General features: G+C 49.6%; 1 protein-coding gene across 6 annotated transcripts in view; it reads right to left on the minus strand.

Annotated features, from left to right (window-relative positions):
- CACNA1A (calcium voltage-gated channel subunit alpha1 A) overlaps nucleotides 1–23,400 on the minus strand; it is a 194,359-nt gene that overhangs the window by 81,574 nt on the left and 89,385 nt on the right. For 4 of the 6 annotated variants that reach the window (XM_060181837.1, XM_060181835.1, XM_060181836.1 and 1 more), the window contains exons 8-15: nucleotides 21,697–21,812; nucleotides 19,300–19,357; nucleotides 18,564–18,655; nucleotides 10,274–10,483; nucleotides 4,631–4,743; nucleotides 3,081–3,193; nucleotides 2,798–2,929; nucleotides 2,557–2,629 (exon numbers count right to left, since the gene is read on the minus strand). In XM_060181837.1, coding sequence (XP_060037820.1) covers nucleotides 2,557–2,629; nucleotides 2,798–2,929; nucleotides 3,081–3,193; nucleotides 4,631–4,743; nucleotides 10,274–10,483; nucleotides 18,564–18,655; nucleotides 19,300–19,357; nucleotides 21,697–21,812 — 907 coding nt within the window. The remainder of the gene's footprint in view (nucleotides 1–2,556; nucleotides 2,630–2,797; nucleotides 2,930–3,080; nucleotides 3,194–4,630; nucleotides 4,744–10,273; nucleotides 10,484–18,563; nucleotides 18,656–19,299; nucleotides 19,358–21,696; nucleotides 21,813–23,400) is intronic. The other 2 variants (XM_016192271.2, XM_016192270.2) reach the window with 1 other exon arrangement.

A 23,400-nucleotide genomic window follows, 5' to 3' on the forward strand; every position in this document is an offset into this window, starting at 1 on the left:
GGTTCAGTCCTTGACACTGAATGTCAGAGTGATAACTACAGCATGTTCTCTCTCCCTCTTTCACAAATAAACTTTCTTTTTTTCTCTCTTTCTTTTCTTTTCTTTCTTTCTTTCTTTCTTCCTTTCTTTCTATTTTAAAGTTATCAGAACCAGGGGCTGGAAAGTGGCATACCAAGTAGAGCACGTGTCAACATGCACAATGACACGGGTTCAAGCCTCTGGCCCCCACTTGCAGGGAGGAAGCTTCATGAGCAGTGGAGCAGGGCTGCAAGTCTCTCCTCCTCTCCCCCTCTCTTTCTCGTTCTTGTCTCCCCATTCTCTCTCAATTTCTGTCTCTACTCAAAACTAAAAACAAAATCAGAGTCAACCCCAGCAGATGGTGCAGTAGATAAACATCAGACTCTCCAGCACAAGGTCCTGGGTTCAATCCCTGGCATCACATGTACCAGGTGGAGGCTCTGCTTCTCTCTCTCTCTCTCTCTCTCCTCCTCCTCCTCCTCCAAGTTCTCAGGATTCATCTTCAAACTTTCATAAAGTCAGGGTTTCTTAGCTCAGGTATGGCTGACATCAGGGGGTTGGGGAGTGTCTTGTTTTTTTAAATTTTTTAAAATATTTATTTATTCTATTTTTGTTGCCTGTGTTGTTTTATTGTTGTAGTTATTATTATTGTTATTGATGTCATCGCTGTTGGATAGGACAGAGAGAAATGGAGAGAGGAGGGCAAGACAGAGAGGGGGAGAGAAAGACAGACATCTGCAGACCTGCTTCACTGCTTGTGAAGCGACTCCCCTGCAGGTGGGAAGCCGGGGGCTCGAACCGGGATCCTTATGCTGGTCCTTGTGCTTTGCGCCACCTGCACTTAACCTGTTGTGCTACCACCCGGCTCCCGTCTTTTTTTTTTTTTTTAATTTCTTTATTGAAGGATTAATAGTTTACAGTTGGCAGTAAAATACAATGGTTTGTACATGCATAATATTTCCCAGTTTTCTACATAACAATTCAACCCCCACTAGGTCCTCCTCTGCCATCATGTTCCAGGTAGTGAACCCTCCCCCACCCGAGTCTTTTACTTTAGTGCAGTAAAAATTTTAAAACTGTGACTTTTTTTTTTAATCATCAGAGCTCCGCTCAGCTCAACTCTGGCTTATGGTAGTACGGGGGGGTTGAACCTGGGACTTCAGAGCCTCAGGCATGAGAGTCATCTTTACATAACCATTATGCTATCTACTCTCACTTGTCCAGTCTTTCTATGGAATGGGGGTGACCATGAGGAGGGAGGGGACTGAGAAGCCCCACCTTCCATAGGGCTCTCTGGATGCTGTGCCTGGTGCTGAGAGAGGAGAGACCCCACAGTCCTGCCCACCCTCCATGGGCTCCCTGGGTGCTGTGCCTGGTGCTGAGAGAGGAGAGACCCCACAGCCCTGCCCACCCTCCATGGGCTCCCTGGGTGCTGTGCTTGGTGCTGAGAGAGGAGAGACCCCACAGCCCTGCCCACCCTCCATGGGGCTCCCTGGGTGCTGTGCCTGGTGCTGAGAGAGACCCCACAGCCCTGCCCACCCTCCATGGGCTCCCTGGGTGCTGTGCAGGGTGCTTAGAGAGGAGAGACCCCACAGCCCTGCCCACCCTCCATGGGGCTCCCTGGGTGCTGTGCCTGGTGCTGAAAGAGGAGAGACCCCACAATCCTGCCCACCCTCCATGGGGCTCCCTGGGTGCTGTGCCTGGTGCTGAGAGAGGAGAGACCCCACAGTCCTGCCCACCCTCCATGGGCTCCCTGGGTGCTGTCCATGGTGCTGAGAGAGGAGAGACCCCACAGCCCTGCCCACCCTCCATGGGGCTCCCTGGGTGCTGTGCCTGGTGCTGAGAGAGGAGACACCCCACAGCCCTGCCCACTCTCCATGGGCTCCCTGGGTGCTGTGCCTGGTGCTGAGAGAGGAGACACCCCACAGCCCTGCCCACCCTCCATGGGCTCCCTGGGTGCTGTCCAGGGTGCTGAGAGAGGAGAGACCCCACAGTCCTGCCCACCCTCCATGGGCTCCCTGGGTGCTGTGCCTGGTGCTGAGAGAGGAGAGACCCCACAGCCCTGCCCACCCTCCATGGGGTCCCTGGGTGCTGTGCCTGGTGCTGAGAGAGGAGAGACCCCACAGCCCTGCCTGACCATGGTGTCAGTGCTTGAATCCAGGGTCACATGCAGTTAGATGTGTGGTCTACCCACCGAGTCATGTCCTGGAAACTACCCCAATCTTTTCTTTAAAATTTATTTATTATTGGGTAGAGACAGAGAGAAGTTGAGAGAGGAGTGGGGAGACAGAGTGAGAGAAACAGAGAGACACCTGTAACCCTGTTCTACTGCTCATGAAACGATCCCCCCCACCAATAAGGACCAGGGGCTTGAACCTGGGTCCTTGTGCACTGTAGTGTGTGCACTTAAGCAGGAGCACCACCGCCTCTCTCCTCCCAAGGGCTCTTCCCCATTTCTCTCCCTCCCCTGCTTCCTGTCCCACCCTGATTCCACCCACTGTGACCTCACTCAGCATGGGAGCCCAGGGCAGGTCCTACCTGAAACACAGTCATTATTGCTGCCGGAAAAGTGTCAAAGTTGGTAGGGGGTGTCCCCTCGTCGAAATTAAACCTGTGGGATTGACACCAGTGGGTCACACGGGGCCCCACGGCTCACCCAGAAAGACCACCCGGAGTGGCATCTATCTGGGCCCCATCATGTGGATGGGTGGCAGGGCAGGTGGTGCCCTCGGTAGGATGCTGGGGCAGCTGGAAGCGGGGAGATCCAGCAAGCACTTACTGGCCTCCAAAAAGCTGCATTCCCAAAAGGGCAAAGACGACGATGAACAGGAAGAGGAGAAAGAGCAGACTGATGATGGACTTCATGGAGTTGAGAAGGGACACGACCAGGTTCCTGAGAGATGCCCAGTACCTGCCAGCAGAGGGCAGTGGAGTGTGGGGAGGGAGGACAGACTGAAGGTGACCTGATCCCCAACACTGCCACCCCCCCTCTCAGGAAGGCATCAGAAGGTCAAGAAGCGTCCCCCCCTCAACACACACACACACACACACCCCAGACTTACTTCGTGACTTTGAAAATACGCAGTAACCTGAGGGCTCGTAACACGCTGATTCCAAAGGATGTACCAGGTTTGATGACGGCCCAGATGACCTCAAAGATGCTCCCAATAATGACCTAGAACCCAGGGCCGGGGGTTCATGTCCTTGCAAACGTGCCCTGAGCCTGCACTGGGTTGCAACCCCAAACCTGACAAACTGTCCTCACATGGTGTGCCCCTTCTGTATAATGATAATAATAATAACAATAACAATAATAATAATAATGTCTCAGGTGACCCCTCCTTGGTAATAATAACAATAATGATAATGACAAAAGGACTCCCCAAAGCACAACACTGCAAAATGGAAGCCCACCATGTAGTTTCCATGTAGTTTGTGGAAAAGCAGGGCCTTTCAACACCCCGGAATCCTCTGCATATATTGTTTTTTAAAAGTAACAGGGGGGGGAGGGCAGGTGGTGGTGTACCCGGCTGAGCACATGTGTTACACATCCCGATTTGTAATGACCTGAGTTTAAGCCCCCAGTCCTCATCTGCAGGGGGGAAACTTTTCAAGTGGTAGAACAGGCTGTTTGTGTCTCTCCCACTTTATCATCCCCATTCCCTCTCAATTTCTGGCTGTCTCTATCCAATATAAATAAAGATAATGAAAGAAAAAAAGGTAACAGCAATGAATATATATATATATATTCATATTTTTTCATATATATGCTTTTTTAAGTGAATCACAAAGGAATGAATGCACAGCCTCAACACCAGTGTGGAGTGGCCTCTGAAGAAAGAAAGAAAGAAAGAAAGAAAGAAAGAAAGAAAGAAAGAAAGAAAGAAAGAAAGGGAGGGAGGGAGCAGAACAGGGAGAGTATAGAGACAACTGTGATGTCTAGCAAGCACCTTCTCAGCCTTGCACAAAATGAATGAACTCATTGTAAGAACCAGGTTCAGGGGGCATTTCTTGCATTCACAGCAGCACACAACTATTACCTCTGAAACAGTGCCATCACACGCCCCCCCCCCCCAAAGGATGATGGTCATCACCCACAACCCGAAAGAGCAGTCATTTCTCCCTTTATTCCTTTATTCTCCTCTAGCCCTGGAGAGGCACAAATCTACTTCCTGTCTCCACTTCTAATATTTATTTATTTATTTATTTATTCATTTTGGGTAAAGACAGCCAGTAATTGGAAGGAAGGGGGAGACAGACAGGTAGACAGAGAAAGAGAGATTGAGAGAGAGAGAGACCCCTGCAGCCCTCCTTCACTGCTTGTGAAGCTTCCCCCCTGCAGGAGGGGACAAGGGGCTTGTATAAATCTTCGTCATCTCTATGTCTATTATGTCTACCTTGATGTGTATTTCCTGTCTCTAGGAACCTACTTCCTGTCTCTAGGAGTCCATCTCCTGTCTCTACAGATTTTCTGGTTCCAGATGTTGTGTATCGGTGAATCATGCAAAATGTGACTTCACTCCCCCCCCCCCCCCCCAGTATGTCCTCCCACAGACCAGCCACCTTGGCCATGAGAGGAAGCGACAGATTCCTGAAAAGCCACAACACTTACCCCACAATCAAAACAATTGAAGGAAGAGTGGAAATAAGGCCGCGTCCCGAGCCCGTACATTTTTATAAACATTTCGGACATAAAGAGTCCTAAGAAAATGAATTCTGCATAGTCTGGAAGGGGGAGGGGCAGAAACACAGAGAGGAGGTTAGAGTTGTTAGAGGGAAAATGGCTCCGGGGGCTCTGAAGTTCCTGTCCCGTCTGGCCCGGTAGAAGGGGCGGAGAGAGGTGGCTTTGGTCAAAGCCGTTATGTGTCTTCATTTCCCATGGGCCTCAGTTTCCCCCCTTAGCAGACAAGAGGAAGAATTGTTGCCTGTCCTTCTACTGACCAACCTCAGGCCAAACTTAAAAGGATGGGTTTCAACCTTGTAGCTGTTGATTCGGCTTGAGAAGAGTTAGCTCTCGATTACTCATCAAATCTTAGGTTCGGGGGCTGCTTGGGGGATTTTCCTGGTTTGAGGGAATCTTTGGTCCTTACTACACTTTAAAAGATCTGCTAACGGGGGGCGCAAGGACCGTTCAAACCTCTGGCCCCCACCTGCAGGGGAAAACCTTCATAAGTGGTGAAGCAAGGTTGCAGCTGTCTCTCTGTTTCTCCTCCTCTCTATCTCCACCTTCTCTCTCAATTTCTCTGTCCTATCCAGTACAATGGAAAAAAATGGCCACCAGAAGCGGTGGATTCGTAGTGCCAGCACCAAACCCCAGCAATAATCCAGGAAGGAAAAAAAAATCATCTAGTGAATGAGCTGATAAATTAGCCAACTAGCTAACCAACCAATCCAAAACAAAATTAACAGCCAGCTAACAAAATAACAATGGCCTTCTGCAGCCAAAGTGTCATCTAAGAATTACGATTAACCCACACACACATGACTGGACTGGACTCCCAAGGAAAGATGGAAAATAAAGGTGTCCTATTTGTAGTCAAGATGTTTGGGATTTATCTGTATCACCAACAGAAAGAAATCTTTTTAAATTTTTTTATTTATTCCCCTTTTTGTTGCCCTTGTTTTGTTGTTGTTGTCGTTATTATTGTTGTTGCTGATGATGTCATTGTTGGATAGGACAGAGAGAAATGGAGAGAGGAGGGGAAGACAGAGAGCGGGAGAGAAAGACAGACACCTGCAGACCTGCTTCACCGCCTGTGAAGCGACTCCTCTGCAGGTGGGGAGCCGGGGGCTCGAACCGGGATCCTTCCGCCGGTCCTTGAGCTTTGCACCACCTGCGCTTAACCCGCTGTCCCTTCATCCATCATTCTTTTCACTCAACCCAAGAGACATTCAAGGACATCACACACTTGATCAAAAAGAGCGAGCAGCTAAAGAAGTCACATCCTCTTTTGCCTCCAACCCTCCACTTGGCTTTGACTCCAGGGTGTGTCCTGAGGGAAACTCTAAGAGTCTCTGGAGCTGAAACCATCAGGGAAGAAAAATCTGTTCGTCACATCTGGTGCCTTCCTTCCAAGAGCCACCAGAAGAGGCCGTTAACCGGTTACCAGGGAAACCAGGGAGGTGGTGGTGCGTGAGATCAGAGAGGATCTGTCTATCCACGGCAGGAATGGATCTAGAAGAACTTGGGGGGGGGTGCGGTCACAAAAATCCAATTTCCATCCAGGAAATGGAAACCAGAATTGTGAGGCCCGAGGAGATGCAGACACTGCCTCTGCCCTGAGACTCTGTGTTCATCTGTCGGCCTCTCTAAAATGGGGTGTAGCTTCAAATTGGCGTGGCCTATATTCAGCCCAGCCTCATCGTTCAGTTGCTTGGTGACACACACAGGAAACAGAGAGAGAGTGACTAGTCCCTGAAACCATCTTCAAGAGGTGGGCGGTGGCGGTCAGCCATCCAAGGTGACACGGTGAATCAGGGACAGAGAGCGGAATCCAGGGTCGTGTGGTGTCCCGGGGTAGGGATCTAGTCTCAGACACAGACTCTGAACTCTAGGTTCAAATGGCTCACTCCCTCACCAACTATGTGGTCCTGGGTCGGCCAGTCAACATCTCTGTGCCTCCGTCTCTCCCTTTCTCTCTCTCTCTAAACCCCACTCTCTTTTTTTTTAACCAGAGTACTACTCAGCTCTGGTTTGTGGTGGTACAGGAGATTGAATCTGGGGCTTTGGAGCCTCCGGCATGAGAGTCTCTTTGCAGAACCATTTTGCTATCTACTCCCACCCTCTTTCTCTTTTAAAATTTTCCAAAATTTATTTATTGATTTAGTGGATAGAGACAGCCAGAAATCAAGAGGGCAGGGGGAGAAGAGAGAGAGAGAGAGAGAGAGAGAGGGAGAGAAAGACACCTGCAGCCCTGCTCCACCACTCACAAAGATTCCCCCACCACCTGCAGGTAGGGACTGGGGACTGGAACCCGGATCCTTGTGCCTTGTGAGCTCAGCCAGGTGTGTCACCTCATTTTCTTAACTGAGAAAAAACCAAAACAATCTGAGGACCTTGACAAGACACAGAGGTCCTGAACTAAAAGTCCCAATGTCCTGGTTTCTAAACAGGACAGGACAGACAGAGCAATCTGTATGAGGGGTGGTCGGGGGGAGGGATGGCGGGATGGGGGTGTCATTAAAAATAGACTGTCAGAAGAGGCTAATATAGGTAGAATCTTCATTTATAAGAGACTCTAGGGAGGTCAGATGAAATTACTAAGGCTGGAACTAGGTCAGGGATCTCGGAAAGAGAACTGGTCTCTGAAGTGTCCTGCTGTGAGTGGATGGCGGGGCGAGTGGGAAAGGGGAAGCAGGTCAGTCAGTGTGACTGGGAACAGTGATCTGGACTAGGTCCCGAGGACTGTCTAGGCTGAAGCTTTTACTTTCTCCACTGTCCATCTGTGTCTATTCTGAGCCAGGGCAGAAGGACCAAGCATCTACAGAATCAAGTTGGACAGAGGAAGAGGGAAATCTTCTAAAGAGGAATGCACGTTTTGGTCAGCCCTCTCAGGAGGCTCACGACGCCAGCCAGCCAGGATATCCGCTGACTGTTCTCCCTGCCCAGGTTACCACACAAGTCTTGTTGATTTCACACAGCTCTTTACTTGTTAAGACTCTGACTGGTGGTCACCTGTCACGGTACCTCACGAGTTCATCAGTGTGGATACTCTCTCGTGCCAATTTCTGGGGTGTATGAGACAGGGAGACAGGTCCAAAAGGGTCAAGCTCAAAAGATCTAGGGGAGCCAAGTGGTGGTGTATCTGGCTGAGCACACGCTACCCCGTGCAAGGACCCAGGTCCAGGCCCCCTGGTCCACATCTTCAGAGGGAAAGTTTCGTGAGTGGTGAAGCAAGGCTGCAGGTGCCCTTCTCTGTGCCCTTCTCCCCACCCAATCTCTCTCTGTCCTATCAAATAATAATAAAAACTTTGGAAACCCTGTGGACCTTGTGAGAGAAGAAACTATTTCCCCATTTGTTGGAGAAGAAATGAATGCCAGGCATGGGGAGGTAGAAGAGGAAGAGGAATGGGGGTGGTCCAGGAGATGGTACAGTGGATAAAACAGTGGATTCCCAAGAATGAGGTCCTGAGTTCAATCCCCCAGAAGAACATATACCAGAGTGATGCCTGGTTCTTTTTTTCTCTCATATTTTTCACCTTAATGAATAAATAAAATCTTAAAGGGGGAGGGGAGAAATGGGTTTGAAAGAAAAGGAGAAAATCAGGTCCAGGCAGCGGTGCACATGGTTAAGAGCACATAGTGCATATGAGTGCAGGGGTCCATGCAAGGACCCAGGTTCAAGCCCCTGGTCCCCATCTGCAGGGGGACGATTCATGAAGTGAAGAAGGTCTGCATGTGTCTCTCTTTCCTTCTCCCTCATTATCTCCCCCTCCTCTCTCAATTTTTCTCTGTCCTATCCAATAAAATGGAAAAAGAGGCTACCAGAAGCAACGGATTCAGTGTCAGCAGTGAGCCCCAGTGAAAACCCTGGAGGCAAAAAAAAAAAAAAAAAAAAAAAAAGGAAGGAAGGAAGGAAGAACAGGGGGAAAAAAAGCACAGTAAAAGGGACACCATTACTATTCAGGTCTCTTAGTCACTGAGACATCCCCTGAGAGACAGTCTCTCTCAGCCACAACTTTTTTTTTCTTTGTACCACTTCTACAGAAGCACCAAGAAATGACTTGTCTGTTTCTATCTCTGTCTGTCACAGTCTCTGTTTCTTGTTTGGTGGTCTGAATTCCAGTTTCCAGCTCTCAGGTCCCAAGACAACTCAAGTCTGTCATTAGGGCAGCCCCGGAAAGTTTCAGATATGAGGAAAAGAAACAGAGGATTCAGGGGCCGGGGTGGTGGTGCAATGGCTTAGAGCTTTGGGCCTGAAAGCATAAGGTCCTGAGTTCAATCCCCAGTATCGCATGTGCCAGACTGAGGCTCTGGTTCTCTCTCTCTTATTCCCATTAATAAATAAACAGAAATATAAAAAAGAACATGAACGAGGAGGAGGAGGAGAAGGATGAGGAGAAGATTAAGAAGAAGAAACAGGAGGAGGAGAAGGAGAAGGGGAATAAAAAGGACCCGTTTTCCTCGAGGGGCAGAGCAGGCTGACCAGCCTCCCTGCAGAGAGTGGGGAGTCCCCACCATGGCTGCTCTCCAGTGAGGGCCAGGGCCTGGAGAGGCCCACAAGAGGGTTTCTAGCCCTGTTCTCAACTTTGACACCATTTCCCCCAGACAATACTTTTAATCCACTTGCATGTAAGCTATCAGGCTCAGGCAAAAATTACTGAAGTCATGGGCCCGTTGGAATACACCTAAAATAGACCAAGAATCTGGCAGTAGCGCAGCGGGTTAAGCGCAGGTGGCATGAAGCGCAAGGACCGGCGTAAGGATCCTGGTTCCAGCCCCCCGGGTCCCCACCTGCAGGGGAGTCGCTTCACAGGTGGTGAAGCAGGTCTGCGGGTGTCTGTCTTTCCCTCCCCATCTCTGTTTTCCCCTCCTCTCTCCATTTCTCTGTCCTATCTAACAACAATGACATCAATAACAACAACAATAATAACTACGACACCAACAAAAAAACAACAAGGGCAACAAAAGGAAAAATAAATTAAAAATAAAATAAAATAGACCCACTAGCCTTTTCCAAAATGGAGACCCCCAAATCTCATCTGCTATAGTCTATGCCTTTAGATTATTGATTATTAAACAATTTGCTCTTCTTTATATCTTAATGCTTTTCAGCCAAAAAGTTGCAGATGCTACCATGATGCCAACCTGATTTCCCTGGGCAGACGCCCTCACCCATGTGTCCTGGAGCCTCCCCTCCCCAGAGCCCTGCCCCACTAGGGACAGACAGACACAGGTTGGGGGTGTGGATCCACCTGCCAACACCCATGTCCAGCAGAGAAGCAGTGACAGAAGCCACAACTCCCACCTTCTGCTCCCCATAAAGAATTTGGGTCCAGACTCCCAGAGGGATAAAGAACAGGGAAGCTTCCAGTGGAGGGGATGGGATACGGAGCTCTGGTGGTGGGAGCTGTGTGTGAAATTGTACCCCTCTTACCCTATGGTCTTGTGGATCATTATTAAATCAATATACATATATATATATATATATTAGAGGAAGGACTGAAGAGATATGAATGAGAAAAAGAACCAGGGAGAAGGTGTGAGGGACGGGTCAGGGAGTTCACGGTGGGGCAGGGCCGTGGCGCTACTCACAGAGGAAGTCGGAGAGCCACTCTGGCTGGTTGTAATGGACGATCGCCACGCACAGCGTGTTGAGGGCTACCAGACTTAGCACAGTCCAGTAGAAGGCCTGAGTTTTGACCATGCGACGGATGTAGAAGCGCATTCTTCTTTCCTTTTTGTGAAAAAAAGTCGAGTTCTCCAGCTTGGCACTTTTAATGCTGGCTCGGGCGAAGGGAGACCCTGCAGGAGGGAGGACAGAGAAAATCAAGAGGGTTTCTATGAAGGAATGGAACAAGTTCACCATCCAGGCACGGGTTTACCGCAGGGCCGCTAGAAGCGGTCTTGGAGAACATCCAGGAGGAGGTGTGTATAAGACACTTAGGTTTCTTGTACACAAAGCCATAGGCATGATCACCGAGAGGGCTGGGGATGCGGCATAATAGTTCTGCAAAAAGACTTTCATGCCAGGGGTGCCCAGCGGTGGCGCACAGCGGGTTAAGCGCACATGGCGTGAGGTGCAAGGACCAACGTAAGGATCCCGGTTCGAGCCCCCGGCTCCCCACCTGCAGAGGGGTCGCTTCAGAGGCGGTGAAGCAGGTCTGCAGGTGTCTGTCTTTCTCTCCCCTTCTCTGTCTTCCCCTCCTCTCTCTATTTCTCTCTGCTGTATCCAACAATAGCAGCATCAACAACAGAATGGGGGAAAAAAATGGCCTTCAGGAGCAGTGGATTCATCATGCTGGTACAGGCCCCAGCAATAACCCTGGAGGGGAAAAAAAGAAGATTTTCATGCCTGAGGCATCAAAAGTCCCAGGTACAATTCCCAACACCACCATAAATCAGAACTGAGCTCTGGAAGAAAGAATCAGAAGAAAGGAGGGAGGAAGGAAGGAAGGCAGGAAGGAAGGAAGGGAGGAAGGAAGGAAGGAAGGAAGGAAGGAAGGAAGGAAGGAAGGAAATTAGGTTTTAGGGTTGGGGAAATAGCATAATGGTTTTGCAAAGGACTTTGAGGCTCCAAGTTTAATTCCCAGCACCACCATCAGCAAAAGCAGGACTCTGGTGTCGGTCTCTCTCTCTTTCTCTCTCTCATAAATTAAATAAAGTATTAAAGAAAGAAAGAAATGGTCACTGAGGAATAAACTTGAACTCGAACATATGTTTTTTTTTCTTTCTCTAAAGCACATATGGAGCACCTTGGCTCTGCTCTATGTGGTCATGACACACAAGAAGACTCCTTCTTGGCAAACAGCAAGTGCAAAGGTCCTGAGGCAGAGACGTGCCTCCCCGACATATTGGGCAACAATGAGCAAAGGCAGGAGGAGGCGGGACAGTGAGAGGAGGTGACGACTGTGGCTTTTGCTCTGAGTGATTTGGGAACCCTGCAGGGCTGGGGACGGGGATGGAATCAGAGAAGCGATGAGAAGGAGACAGACAGACCCCACTGTCTTGCCTGAGAACAAGGAAGAGCACACATGTTTGGGCTTTATTATTTCAGATCTCAACACCGAGTCAGATGAGGGTGTTTGAGACAGTGGCAGTGGAGCCCCTGGAAGGGACAAAGCCGCCACCCGCCAAGTAGGGACATGCCCAGGAAGAGGGTCTGAGTTCAGCTCTGAGCAGACAGCTGCTGGGTCCTCAAACCTCGCTTTCCAAAGACCTTTAACTGACTCATCTGTTTGCTTATTTGTCTTCATGATTCACGGATTCTTTCAACTATCCATTCACTGGCTTCATTTGTTCTTTGATTCATCTATGAGTCTGTTCATTCATTATTGGTCTACTCACTGAATAATGGAGGCGTTCGTTCATTCTTTCACTCATCAATTCACTCATCCATCCATTCACTCATGCACATATCCATCCATCCATCCATCCACCCACCTATCATCTACCAATCCACCTATCTCCTCATCCTTCCACCATCCATCCATTCATCATCTATCATCATCCATCCATCCATCATCCATCCATCCATCCATCCATCATCCTTCCCTCCACCTGTCATCTACCCATCCACCCATCTCCTCATCCATCCATCCACCCATCTCCTCATCCATCCATCCACCCATCTCCTCATCCATCCATTCATCCATCCATCCACCCATCTCCTCTCCTCATCCATCCATCCATCCATCCATCCATCCATCCATCCATCCATCCACCCATCTCCTCATCCATCCATCTATCCTTTCACATATTCCAGGCCCTCACACATGCATGATCTGGGCCAAGCTTTTCAGTCTTTTTCAAAGGAGTTAGGAGAGGGGGGGGGGACTACAGCCCTGCTCTACCATCCACTGAATTGCCCTGCATATGCCCACAGTGCTCCCATGTGGTGCTGCGGGCTTACACCCAGAACCCCAGGAATGTTCAGGGACACAGGCTACCAGAAGCCTTATCCGCCAACCCTCTTCCTGGGACGTTTGGAAGCTACCAACCAGCACGAGGAACTAGGTTTTGATGTGCTGGCTTGTAGCCCAAGCTGGTCCTGGGAGATGAGCTGCTGGCCTGGATTCCGGTTCTGCTTGCAAAGTTACTGACTTTCTTAACGAAAGGCCCCAGAGAGGGTGGCGCCAGCTCAGACCGGATCTGACTGCGTCCTACTTTGGGGCCTGGTCAGCGAGCCCAGTAACTGGCCGCTTCCAGGTCCCCTTGGGAATGTTCAGGGAGGGGGCCGGGAGGTGGCGCACGAGTTCGAGCACATGCCTGACCATGCACAAGGACTTGGGTTCAAGTCCCTGTTACCCATCTGCAGAGAGGAAGCTTCATGGGTAGTGATGCAAGCATTGCATCACTCTCTCTCTCTCTCTCTCTCTCTCTCTCTCATCTTTATTTACGTATTGGGCAGAGACAGCCAGAAATTGAGAGAGAGGAGGGAGACAAAGAGGGAGAGACAGAGAGACCCCTGCAATACTGCCTCACCACTCGCCAAGTTTGCTTCCTGCAAGTGAGGACCAGGGGCTGGAAACCAGGTCCACTTACTCGTACCAGGTGGGATCAATCAGGTGCACAACTACCCAGGACCCTGCAGGTGTCTCTCTGTCTCTGTCTCCCTGTCTCCTCCTCCCATCTCAATCTCTCTCTGCCCTATGAAATGGGGGAAGGGGGAGAGGAAAAATGGCCACCAGGAGCAGTGGATTTGTGATGCAGGCAACCAAGCCCCAGTGATAACCCTGGTGGCAATATATTTGTATATGTCAGGTGGTGGCACACCTGGTTGAGTGCTCACATTATAGTGCACAAGGTCCGAGGTTCAAGCCCCCGGTCCCCACCTGCAAGAGAAAGCTTCATGAGTCGTGAAGCAGGGCTGCAGGTGTCTCTCTATCGCCCCCTCCCTCTCAATTTCTCTCTATCTTTATCCAATAATAAATAAATACATAATATTTTAATATATATAGCAGCTGGGAATGTTGGAGTCATATAGGGTCCATGCTTTAGCAATAACCCTGGTATGAAAAAAAAAAGTAAGAAAGAAAAAGAAACAAATAAATATTCCTTGAACATCTCTCTCAACTTCCTGCAACACCGCCAAATTCGTTGCCAAGGTTGATCATCATGAAAATTCATAGCTTCTGAACCGGGAGACAGCATGCACATTTGCATGTGTGAGGTCTGGGTGTGAGCCCTGGCACCACATGGGTACACCACAACACCGGGGGAAGCTCCTAGAGAGGAATCACAGCCTCGGTTTCATCGCTTCCAAGGAGCTTCCAACATGCAAGTGCTTCTCTGTGGTACCAGGGGCTCCATGCACAATGAAACAGAAGCAATAATGGCCCTCCTCTCCCCAGAAAAAAAAATTTTTTTAAGTAACAGAAGCAACTAAATGGAAATTTTCAGGACAGACCTAACTGAACAAATCCACCAGCCAGGACTTCATGCTTGAGACTCCAAGGCTTTAGCCCCCCTGCCCCAAGGCCACAAAAGGTCCCAAGTATCTAATACTCTATGCTTTATTATTGTTATCTTATTTATTTATTATTAGGTGTAGACAGAGAGAAACTGAGAGGGATGGGGGAGATAGAGAGGGAGAGAGAGGCAGAGAGACACCTGCAGCCCTGCTTCAGCACTCGTGAAGCTTTCCCCCTGCAGGTGGGGAACGGGGGCTCGAACCTGGGTCCTTGCGCATTGTAATGTGTGTGCAGGTGCACCACTGCCTGGCCCCTTTATTATGATTTTTTAAAAACTCAACCACAGTTTCTACATTTCCCTTGACGAATTCCCATCCTTTTTCCTGGCAGTCCTGTGATTCAAAATTTCTCTGGAAGGAGAAGAAAGAAAAAAGAGAAAAAAAACACAGATGTAGACACACACAACAAGAAGAAATAGTTGATCATGATAGGTTTGGGGGGGAGTTTGTGTGGGTTGGAAATTAAGATATCATTAACAGGCTGACTGAAACAGGAAGAAGAGGGAACCGAACTGGGGCAGACGGCATGGCTGGGGTGGGAAATCTGTGAGCCGCCAGACACAGGCTTCAGCAGCCTCAGAAGTCGGACCAATTTCTCAAACTCCCAATGGCTCTGTGAATGAGACTCAGAAGCCATTCACATCTTTGAGCCTGTAATTATCCTGGGAGAGAGGGAACACCTCAAGGGTGGCGGGAGGGAGTCGTTATACACAGCAGGGCACAAGATAAAAAATAAAAAACTAGAAACAGCTCACACAACGCATCCCAGCCATGGCGAAGCCAATGCAAGTGTTGGATGCTGTTTCTTTGGGCTTTCATGGAAAGGAGCTGGAATTCGTCAGGGAAACGTAGAAACTGGGGTTGAGTCTGACCTGGTCGGATAAAGTAAGGATGACAAAAGCTGGGTAAGAGCAAGAGACCAGCACACTTTAATGATGGCCCTTTTTGGTCAATACTGGCCACCCCGTCATCCGGGGCCCTAGTCAGGGAATCCTTAGATTCCCACACAGATATGATGGACCTAGACCTCTAACAGATTTTTTTTTCTCCAGGGTTACTGTTGGAGCTTGGTGCCTGCACTACAATTCCACTGCTCCTGAAGGCCATTTGCTCCCTTTTGTTGCTCTTATTGTTTATCACTGTTGTTGTTATTATTGCTGTTGTTGTTGGATAGAACAGAGAAATTGAGAGAGGATGGGAAGACAGACAGGGGGAGAGAAAGACACCTGCAGACCTGCTTCACCGCCTGTGAAGCGACTCCCCTGCAGGTGAGGAGCCGGGGGGGGGGGGGGTGGGTGGGCTCGAACTGGGATCCTTTCGCCAGTCCTTGCGCTTCACGCCATGTGTGCTTAACCCGCTATGCTACCGCCCGACCCCACAGATCCCTCTCTCCACCATCACTGGTCATCTCCATCAGGAACATCAGTGGACCCTCCTGTGGCCTCTCCAGGCCCTGCCCTCACTGCAGAGCAGCCATGGCAGGGACTCCCCACTCTCTGCAGGGAGGCTGGTCAGCCTGCTCTGCCCCTCAAGGAAGACGGGTCCTGACATGAGAGCAGCCTGGAAGGTTCCAGCTGGGACCATGGACTGTGAGCTCAGACTGACAGACAGGGACTCAGAGGCCACACAGGCTCCTGGGCTGAATGTGAATAAGCACGGGGCCTGGGTCAAATCAGTGGGGTTTACACTTTCCTCATGTCTGGGAGCTACTCTCTGCCCTGATCCAGCTATCTAGGCCTATTCTCAACTTTGACACCATCTCCCCAGACAACACTTTTATCTCACCTGTCTGTTAGCTGTTGGGCTAAGGCTAAAATTAGTAAAGTCATAGCCCCCTTGGAATAAACCTAAAATAGACTTCCTAGCTTCTTCCCACTCAAAGACCCTAAGTTTCATCTGCTCTATTCCTACCTTTAGGTTCCTGATTATTAAACAATTTGTCCTACTTCATATCTTTTTTTATTTATTTAAGAAAGGAGACATTAACAAAAACAAAACCATAGGATAGGAGGGTACAACTCCACACAATTCCCACCACCCAGTCTCCATATCCCACCCCCTCCCCTGATAGCTTTCCCATTCTCTATCCCTCTGGGAGCTTGGACCCAGGGTTGTTGTGGGTTGCTGAAGGTGGAAGGTCTGGCTCTGTAATTTCTTCCCCGCTGAACATGGGCGTTGACTGGTCGATTCATACTCCCAGTCTGCCTCTCTTTCCCTAGTAAGGTGGGTCTCAGGGTAGACCAGGTAGATCAGAAGCAACCGGTGATACCGCTATGTACAAGATACTGGGTATTATACAGCAAACCCTAACTAAAGGACTTTTCAAAGTTAACCCAATTACCAAATAATGTGATGATAACAATAACTATCCATTGTCTTCTTGAACCCTAAGACAGCAGGAACCTCACATTTCCACTATAGAGCCTATATTTCCCCCAGTCCTGGAACCTTAGGGTGAGGCTCACTTTCCTGCATGCTTCTCTCAATTCATATCAAATAATATTGCATCCGCCGATCGCACCTAATCAACGCAACGAGTGCCACCTCAGCATGCTTCACTTCAGACTGTGTCCAGAGACTTCAGGTGTGGAATGACAACCCTTCAGCTTCATTCCTCGGGTGAGACCTTTCCTTTCAGAGTATTCTCTAATTCCATTCCAGGTGGTCCACTCCCCAAAAAAGTCCCCAAACCTATTTTATTTCTTAATGCCTTTCGGCCACCAAGTTGCAGATGCTACCATGACCCCATCCTGACTTCCCTGGGCAGACGACCTCACCAATATGTCCTGGAACCTCCCCTCCCCAGAGCCCTGCCCCACTAGGGAAAGACAGAGAGACAGGCTGGGGGTGTGGATCCACCTGCCAACACCCATGTCCAGCAGAGAAGCAGTGACAGAAGTCAGACCTTCTACCTTCTGCTCCCCATAAAGAATTTGGGTCCAGACTCCCAAGGGCTAAAGAACAGGGAAGCTTCCAATGGAGGGGATGAGACATGGAACTCTGGTTGTGAGAACTGTGTGTAATTGGACCCCTGCGACCTTACTATCTTGTTAATCTTTACTAACTAATCACTAATAATTTTTTAAAAAAAATATATAGCAGAGTAGAAGATATTTGATCTTTTTATGTCCTGGGAGGGGAGTACAGTGGATCAAGCACTGAAGTCTCAAGCACGAGGTCCTGAATTCGAGCCTTGGAGTCACATGTGCCAGAGAGAGGCTCTGCTGGTCTCCCCCTCCCTCATCAATCAGTCAACCAATCAATATTAGTAGCCAGGCAGCGGTGCACCTGGTTGGGTACATGCATGTCACTATGCACGAGGATCCAAGTTCAAGACCCCCTGCCCCCACCTGCAAGGGATAAGCTTCACAAGTAGAGAAGGGCTGCAGGTCTCTCGCTTGCTCGCTCTTGCTCTCCGTCTGCTTCCTTTCTTGATTTCTCTCTATCCCAGCAAATAAAAATGTAAAAAACAATACTTGATCTTGTGGCCCTGAAAGAGACTTCAGCCACAGCACTACCTCCTGAGACTCTGGAGCCTCAGGCATGAGAGTTTGTTTGCATAACCATTATGCTGTCTCCCCTCCGCTATTTCTTTCTTTCTTTCTTTTTATTTATTTATTGGATGTAGACAGAGAGAAATTGAGAAAGGAGGGGGAGAGAGAGAGAGGGAGAGAAACAGAGAGACACCCTGCAGACTTGCTTTGCCTCTTGTGAAGCTTTCCCTTGCAGGTGGGGACCGGGGGCTTGAACCCAGGTAAATATACCGCCGGGCCCTTCCTTTCTCTCACTCCCTCCCGCCTTTTAAACTGTGGATATTTTATTTATTTATATATTGCAAAGAGACAGAGAGAAATTGAGAGGGAGAGAGACAGAGATCTCTGCAGCCCTGCTCCACGACTCGCGAAGCTTCCCCCCTGCAGGTGGGGACCAGGGGCTTGAACCTGGGTCCTTGCACATGGTACTATGTACACTCAACCAAGTACACCCTTCCTTCCTTCCTTCCTTCCTTCCTTCCTTCCTTCCTTCCTTCCTTCCTTCCTTCCTTCCTTCCTTCCTTCCTCTCTCTCTCTCATCTTTCTGCGGAGCTAGGACTTCACTTTTACTGCCCCCGGGCTGCTATCCCATCCCGATAGAGAATGTCAAGGAAGCAGAAAGATCACAGCGCCTCCCCCCGTGTGGTGCGGGGGCCATGTCCTGACTTGGGCGCACAGGATGGCACACGCCCACCGAGTGAACTATCTCTCCTGCCCTGCAGGTCTGGCCAGGTTCACGCAACAGTGTCCAACGACAGGCACAACGGCCCCCACAACCATCTCCCTCGCAGAACTCCCGCTTCCTCACCCCAATCCAGGCAGCCCAGTTCCCAAGCCCTTGGCCCCTGAGAGACACCCCCGGCCCAGGGCACAGGCTCACCCACAGAGGCGATGTCGGCCAGCTGGTCCTCGGCCTCCTCGGGGTGCAGGAGGTCTGTCTTGCTCTTCTTCATGGTGGCTCTCCTCAGAGCTCCAACAATGGAAACATGGCAGGAGAAGAAGACATTACTCTTTTTGTGGGGACCCTCAGAACTCCAACCAAGTGTGGGGGTGGGGACTGAGTCTCGCCGCCCCATTCTGTCTGTGTCCCTACTCTCTGAGGAGGGAGTGTTCAGTGGGTACAGTGTCTGTCTCTCCGGGGGTGGGTGCTGGGTTCGAGTCTTATGAACACACAGCAGTATGCTCCACACCCCACCTGCGGGTGGGGGACACTTCACAAGTGGAGAAGCAGGTCTGCAGGTGTCTCTCTGTCTCTCTCCCTACCTCCCCCCTCCTCTCAATTTCTTTCTGTTCTATAAAGTAAAATGGAAAACAGCTGCCAAGAACAGCGAATCCATGATTCTGGCATCAGGCCCCAACAATAACCCTGGAGGCAAAACAAGAACCATAACGATAATAATAATTATTATTACATCAAAGTGAATTCCCATCATTCCTTGCACCTTTCGTAGCCTGACCTGTCCCCCTGCCTCTTCTGGGCGTGAACTTGGCCCTGACTATCGGCTCCTCTGGGGGCTCTTAGAACTCAGAAGCCTGGGTTCTAAGACTCCTAGCAGTTCCCACGTCTCCCCCCCCCCCCCCACCACAGCCTGCCCTCTGAGCCAGGCGTTGAGTTACCATCAAAAGGAAGTCTCTGCTCTCCATCCGTGTCATCCTCAGCAAGGATCACCTCTTCTGTGGAGGAAGAGCACAGAGTCAGGCACTGGCAGCTCAGTTCCAATCAAAAACAACCTTTATTTATTGGATAGAGACAGAGAGAAATCGAGAGGGGAGGGGAGATAGGGAGAGAGACAGAGAGACACACCTGCAGCCCTGCTCCATCGCTGGTGAAGCTTCCCCCTGCAGGTGGGGAGTGGGGGCTCGAACCCGGGCCCTTCCACACTGTAATACATGCGCTCAACCAGGTGCGACACCACCCGGGCTCCCTTCTTTCTTTTTATTAGTGATCTGATATTGATTTACAAAATTACAAAGTAACAGGTAGAATTCCACAGCATTCCCACCCCCAGAGCTCTGTGTCCCCACTCCCTCCATTGGAAACTGCAGTGGTTCTCCCAAGGTCACAGATAGGGGGTGACTATTATTTCTAGAACTATCTAGATTTATACAAATTTGTCACCCTCTTTTTTTTTCTTCATAGTCCTGCCTTTCTCTTCCTTTATTTAAAATTTTTTACTATCTTTATTTACCTATTGGATAGAGACAGCCAGATATCAAGAGGGAAGGGGGGGGATAGAGAGGGAGAGAGACAGAGAGACCCCTGCAGCCCTGCTCCACCACTCATGAAGCTTTCTCCCTGCAGGTGGGGACTGGGGACTCGAACCTGGGTCCTTGCGCATTGTTAACATGTGCGCTCAACCAGGTGTGCCACCACTCGGCCCCCTTTGTCTTCCTTTCTAAGTCACACCTACACTTGTTACTCCTTCCGAGTGTCTTTCCTGTTTCCCTCTTCTCTCTCGGGGTGCTGATGCAATTGGGGTTCAGAGCCCTCTGGTCTTCTAGTATTTCTCCCCCTCTGGAAATATGGACCAATTTATTATTATTATTATTACTATTATTATTTGGCCTCCAGGGTTATCGCTGGGGCTTGGTGCCTGCACCATGAATCGACTGCTCCTGGAGACCACGTTTTTCCATTTTATTGAATAGGACAGAGAGAAACTGAGACAGGAGAAGACAGGGAGAGAGAAAGACAGACACCTACAGACATGCCTCACTACTTGTGAAGCAACCCCTTCCTGGAGGTAGGGAGTGGGGGCTCGAACCCAGATCCTCGAACCGGTCCTTGCACATTGTACTATGTGCACTTAACCTGATATGCCACTGCCCAGCCCCAGACAAAAATTCTTTATGGGGTGTAACAGGTAGCAGGTATGGCTTTTGTTTTCTTTTCTTTTTTTATTTATTTTATTTATTCCCTTTTGTTGCCCTTGTTGTTTTATTGTTATAGTTATTATTGTTGTTGTCGTCGTTGTTGGATAGGACAGAGAGAAATAGAGAGAGGAGGGGAAGACAGAGAGGGGGAGAGAAAGACAGACACCTGCAGACCTGCTTCACCGCCTGTGAAGCGACTCCCCTGCAGGTGGGGAGCCGGGGTTTGAACCGGGATCCTTATGCCGGTCCTTGTGCTTTGCGCCACCTGCGCTTAACCCGCTGCACCACCGCCCGACCCCCCTGCCCAGAGTCTTTTACTTTGGTGCCCTACTCCAAACCCAGTCAAATTCTGCTTTGAGTTCCCCTTTCTGTTCTTTTTTTCTCAACTTCTGTTTCTGAGGGGGATCATCCCATACTCATCTTTCTCTTTCTGACTTACCTCACTTAACATAATTCCAGCTAGCTCCATCCAAGAGGGGTCAGAGAAGGTGAGTTCATTATTCTTAATAGCTGTGTAGTATTCCACTGTGTAGATAGACCACAGACTGCTCATCTCCTGCTTTTAGGTTTTGACTATGACAAACTGTACCGCTATGAACATATGTGTACACAGATCTTTCTGGATGGGTGTATTGGATTCCTTAGGATCTATCCCCAGGAGAGGAACTGCAGGGCCATAGGGCAGGTCCACTTCTAGCCTTCTGAGGGTGCTCCAGGCTGCTCTCTACAGGGCTTGGGCCAATCTACATTCCCACCTGCGATGCAGGAGGGTTCCTTTGTCCCCACAATCTCTCCAGCATTTGTTGCTGCTCCCTTTTCTGATGTGTGACTTTCTCACAGGGGTGAGGCGGTATCTCATGGTTGTCTTTATTTGCATTTCTCTGACAATTAGTGACCTGGAGCAATTTTCATGTCTTGTTGGCCTCTGGGATCTTTTCTGTAAATATTCTATTCATATCTTTTCCCTACTTTTAGATCTTAAGTTCTCTACTTTTAGATCTTAGATCTTTTCTTTTTTGATCTTCGGTTCTGGTGTGTGTGTGTGTGTGTGTGTGTATGTGTGACCCTCCACAGACCTGGTGTTCCTAGGCTGTCTGCCCCCAAGTCTCCCCCAGTTTCCCAGGTCCCCCGACTCTCACCCGCCTTGGAGATCCACTCCATGTATCCATTGAGCTCTCTTTCAATCTGTTGCTGCCGTCTCAGCTTCAGAAAAGCCCGTCGGTTCTCCACACGTTCTCTTTCTTTGGCAAACTCCCTGGAGAAGCAAAAAGTCTGGTTGGGTGGGGGATTGTTAGGTACGTACACACAGGCTTGGGGGTTTCAGAAGTCCCTGGGGGACCATGGATTTCACCAGGAACTGACAGGCTTTGGGGAGGAAAAGTCAGAAAATTATAGAAGTGACGATCTTGGGGCTGGGTGGTGATGCATCTGGTCGAGTGCACATGTTACAGTGTATAAGGACCCGGGTTCGAGCCCCAGGTTCCCACCTGCAGGAGGAAAGCTTTGCGAGTGGTGAAGCCGGGCTGCAGGGGTCTCTCTGTCTTTATCTTCCCCTTCCCTCTTGATCTCTGGCTGCCTCTATCCAATAAATAAAGATAATTTGGAGGGAAAAAAAGGTGACACTCCTCTGGCGGGTTTTGTTTTGTTTGCATTTCTGTCCGGTACACACAGCTGGAGGGGGGAAACCACAGGGGGTTCAGAAGATAGCTCACCTGACAGAGCGCACACATTACTATGCTCAAGGACCCAGGTTTGAGTCCCCAGCTCCACCTGGTGGGGCACAATGCTTCATGAATGGTGAAGCAGTGCCGTGATCGCTCTCTTTCCCTCTCTGTCTTCCTCTCCCTCTCTGGTTTCCTTTCTTCTCCTCCTTTTCCTCCTCCTCTTCTCCTTCCTTCTCCTCCTCTTCCTCCTCCTCCTTCTCTTTCTCCTCCTCTCCCTCCTGTCTGGAACCTGGGATGGCTATCTTGCAAGCACCAGGCAGCCCTTTTGACACCACGAGGGCTCTACTTTTTAATGAAATCAAAAACACCTTTTAAGAAGGACAACAAGGTCTGGGGAATTACGAATTTCTTTCCCCAGCCAAAAAAGAAAAAAAGTCTTGAGTAGAGAAAACTAAAAGTGTATGTTTGAGTATATGCTATGACTTTATATTTGAAAACAAAAATCAGTCAAGAAGAGAGAATCTTAAACTAGACTTTGGAGGTAAATTACAGGGGCCAGGAGTTAGCTCGCCAGGTAAAACACTTCTCTTATGTGTGTGAGGCCCTGTGTTCAAGCTTTGAAGTCCGGCAGGTGGTGGTAGAGTGGTACCATCTCGCCTTCTCTGTCCATTTCTTTCTCAAAACTGAAGACTAGAGACAACAAAATACTTCACCTGGAGAGTGAACCTTCTTTTTTTTTTTTTTCCCTCCTCCAGGGTTATTGCTGGGCTCGGTGCCTGCACCATGAATCCACCGCTCCTGGAGGCCATTTTTCCCCCCTTTTGTTGCCCTTGTTGTAGCTTCGTTGTGGTTATTATTCCCCTTGTTGACGCAATTCATTGTTGGATAGGACAGAGAGAAATGGAGAGAGGAGGGGAAGACAGAGAAGGGGAGAGAAAGATAGACACCTGCACACCTGCTTCACCGCCTGTGAAGTGACTCCCCTGCAGGTGGGGAGCCGGGGGCTCGAACCGGGATCCTTACGCCGGTCCCTGCGCTTTGCGCCACATGCGCTTAACCCACTGCGCCACCGCCCGACCCCCGACAGTGAACCTTCTTAGCTATGAAAAGAGTTCACCTGGACAGTGAACCTTCTGAGCTATGAAAATACTTCACCTGGACAGTGAACCTTCTGAGCTA

Source organism: Erinaceus europaeus, chromosome 23, assembly GCF_950295315.1.
Source record: "Erinaceus europaeus chromosome 23, mEriEur2.1, whole genome shotgun sequence".
Taxonomy (NCBI): Eukaryota; Metazoa; Chordata; class Mammalia; order Eulipotyphla; family Erinaceidae; genus Erinaceus; species Erinaceus europaeus.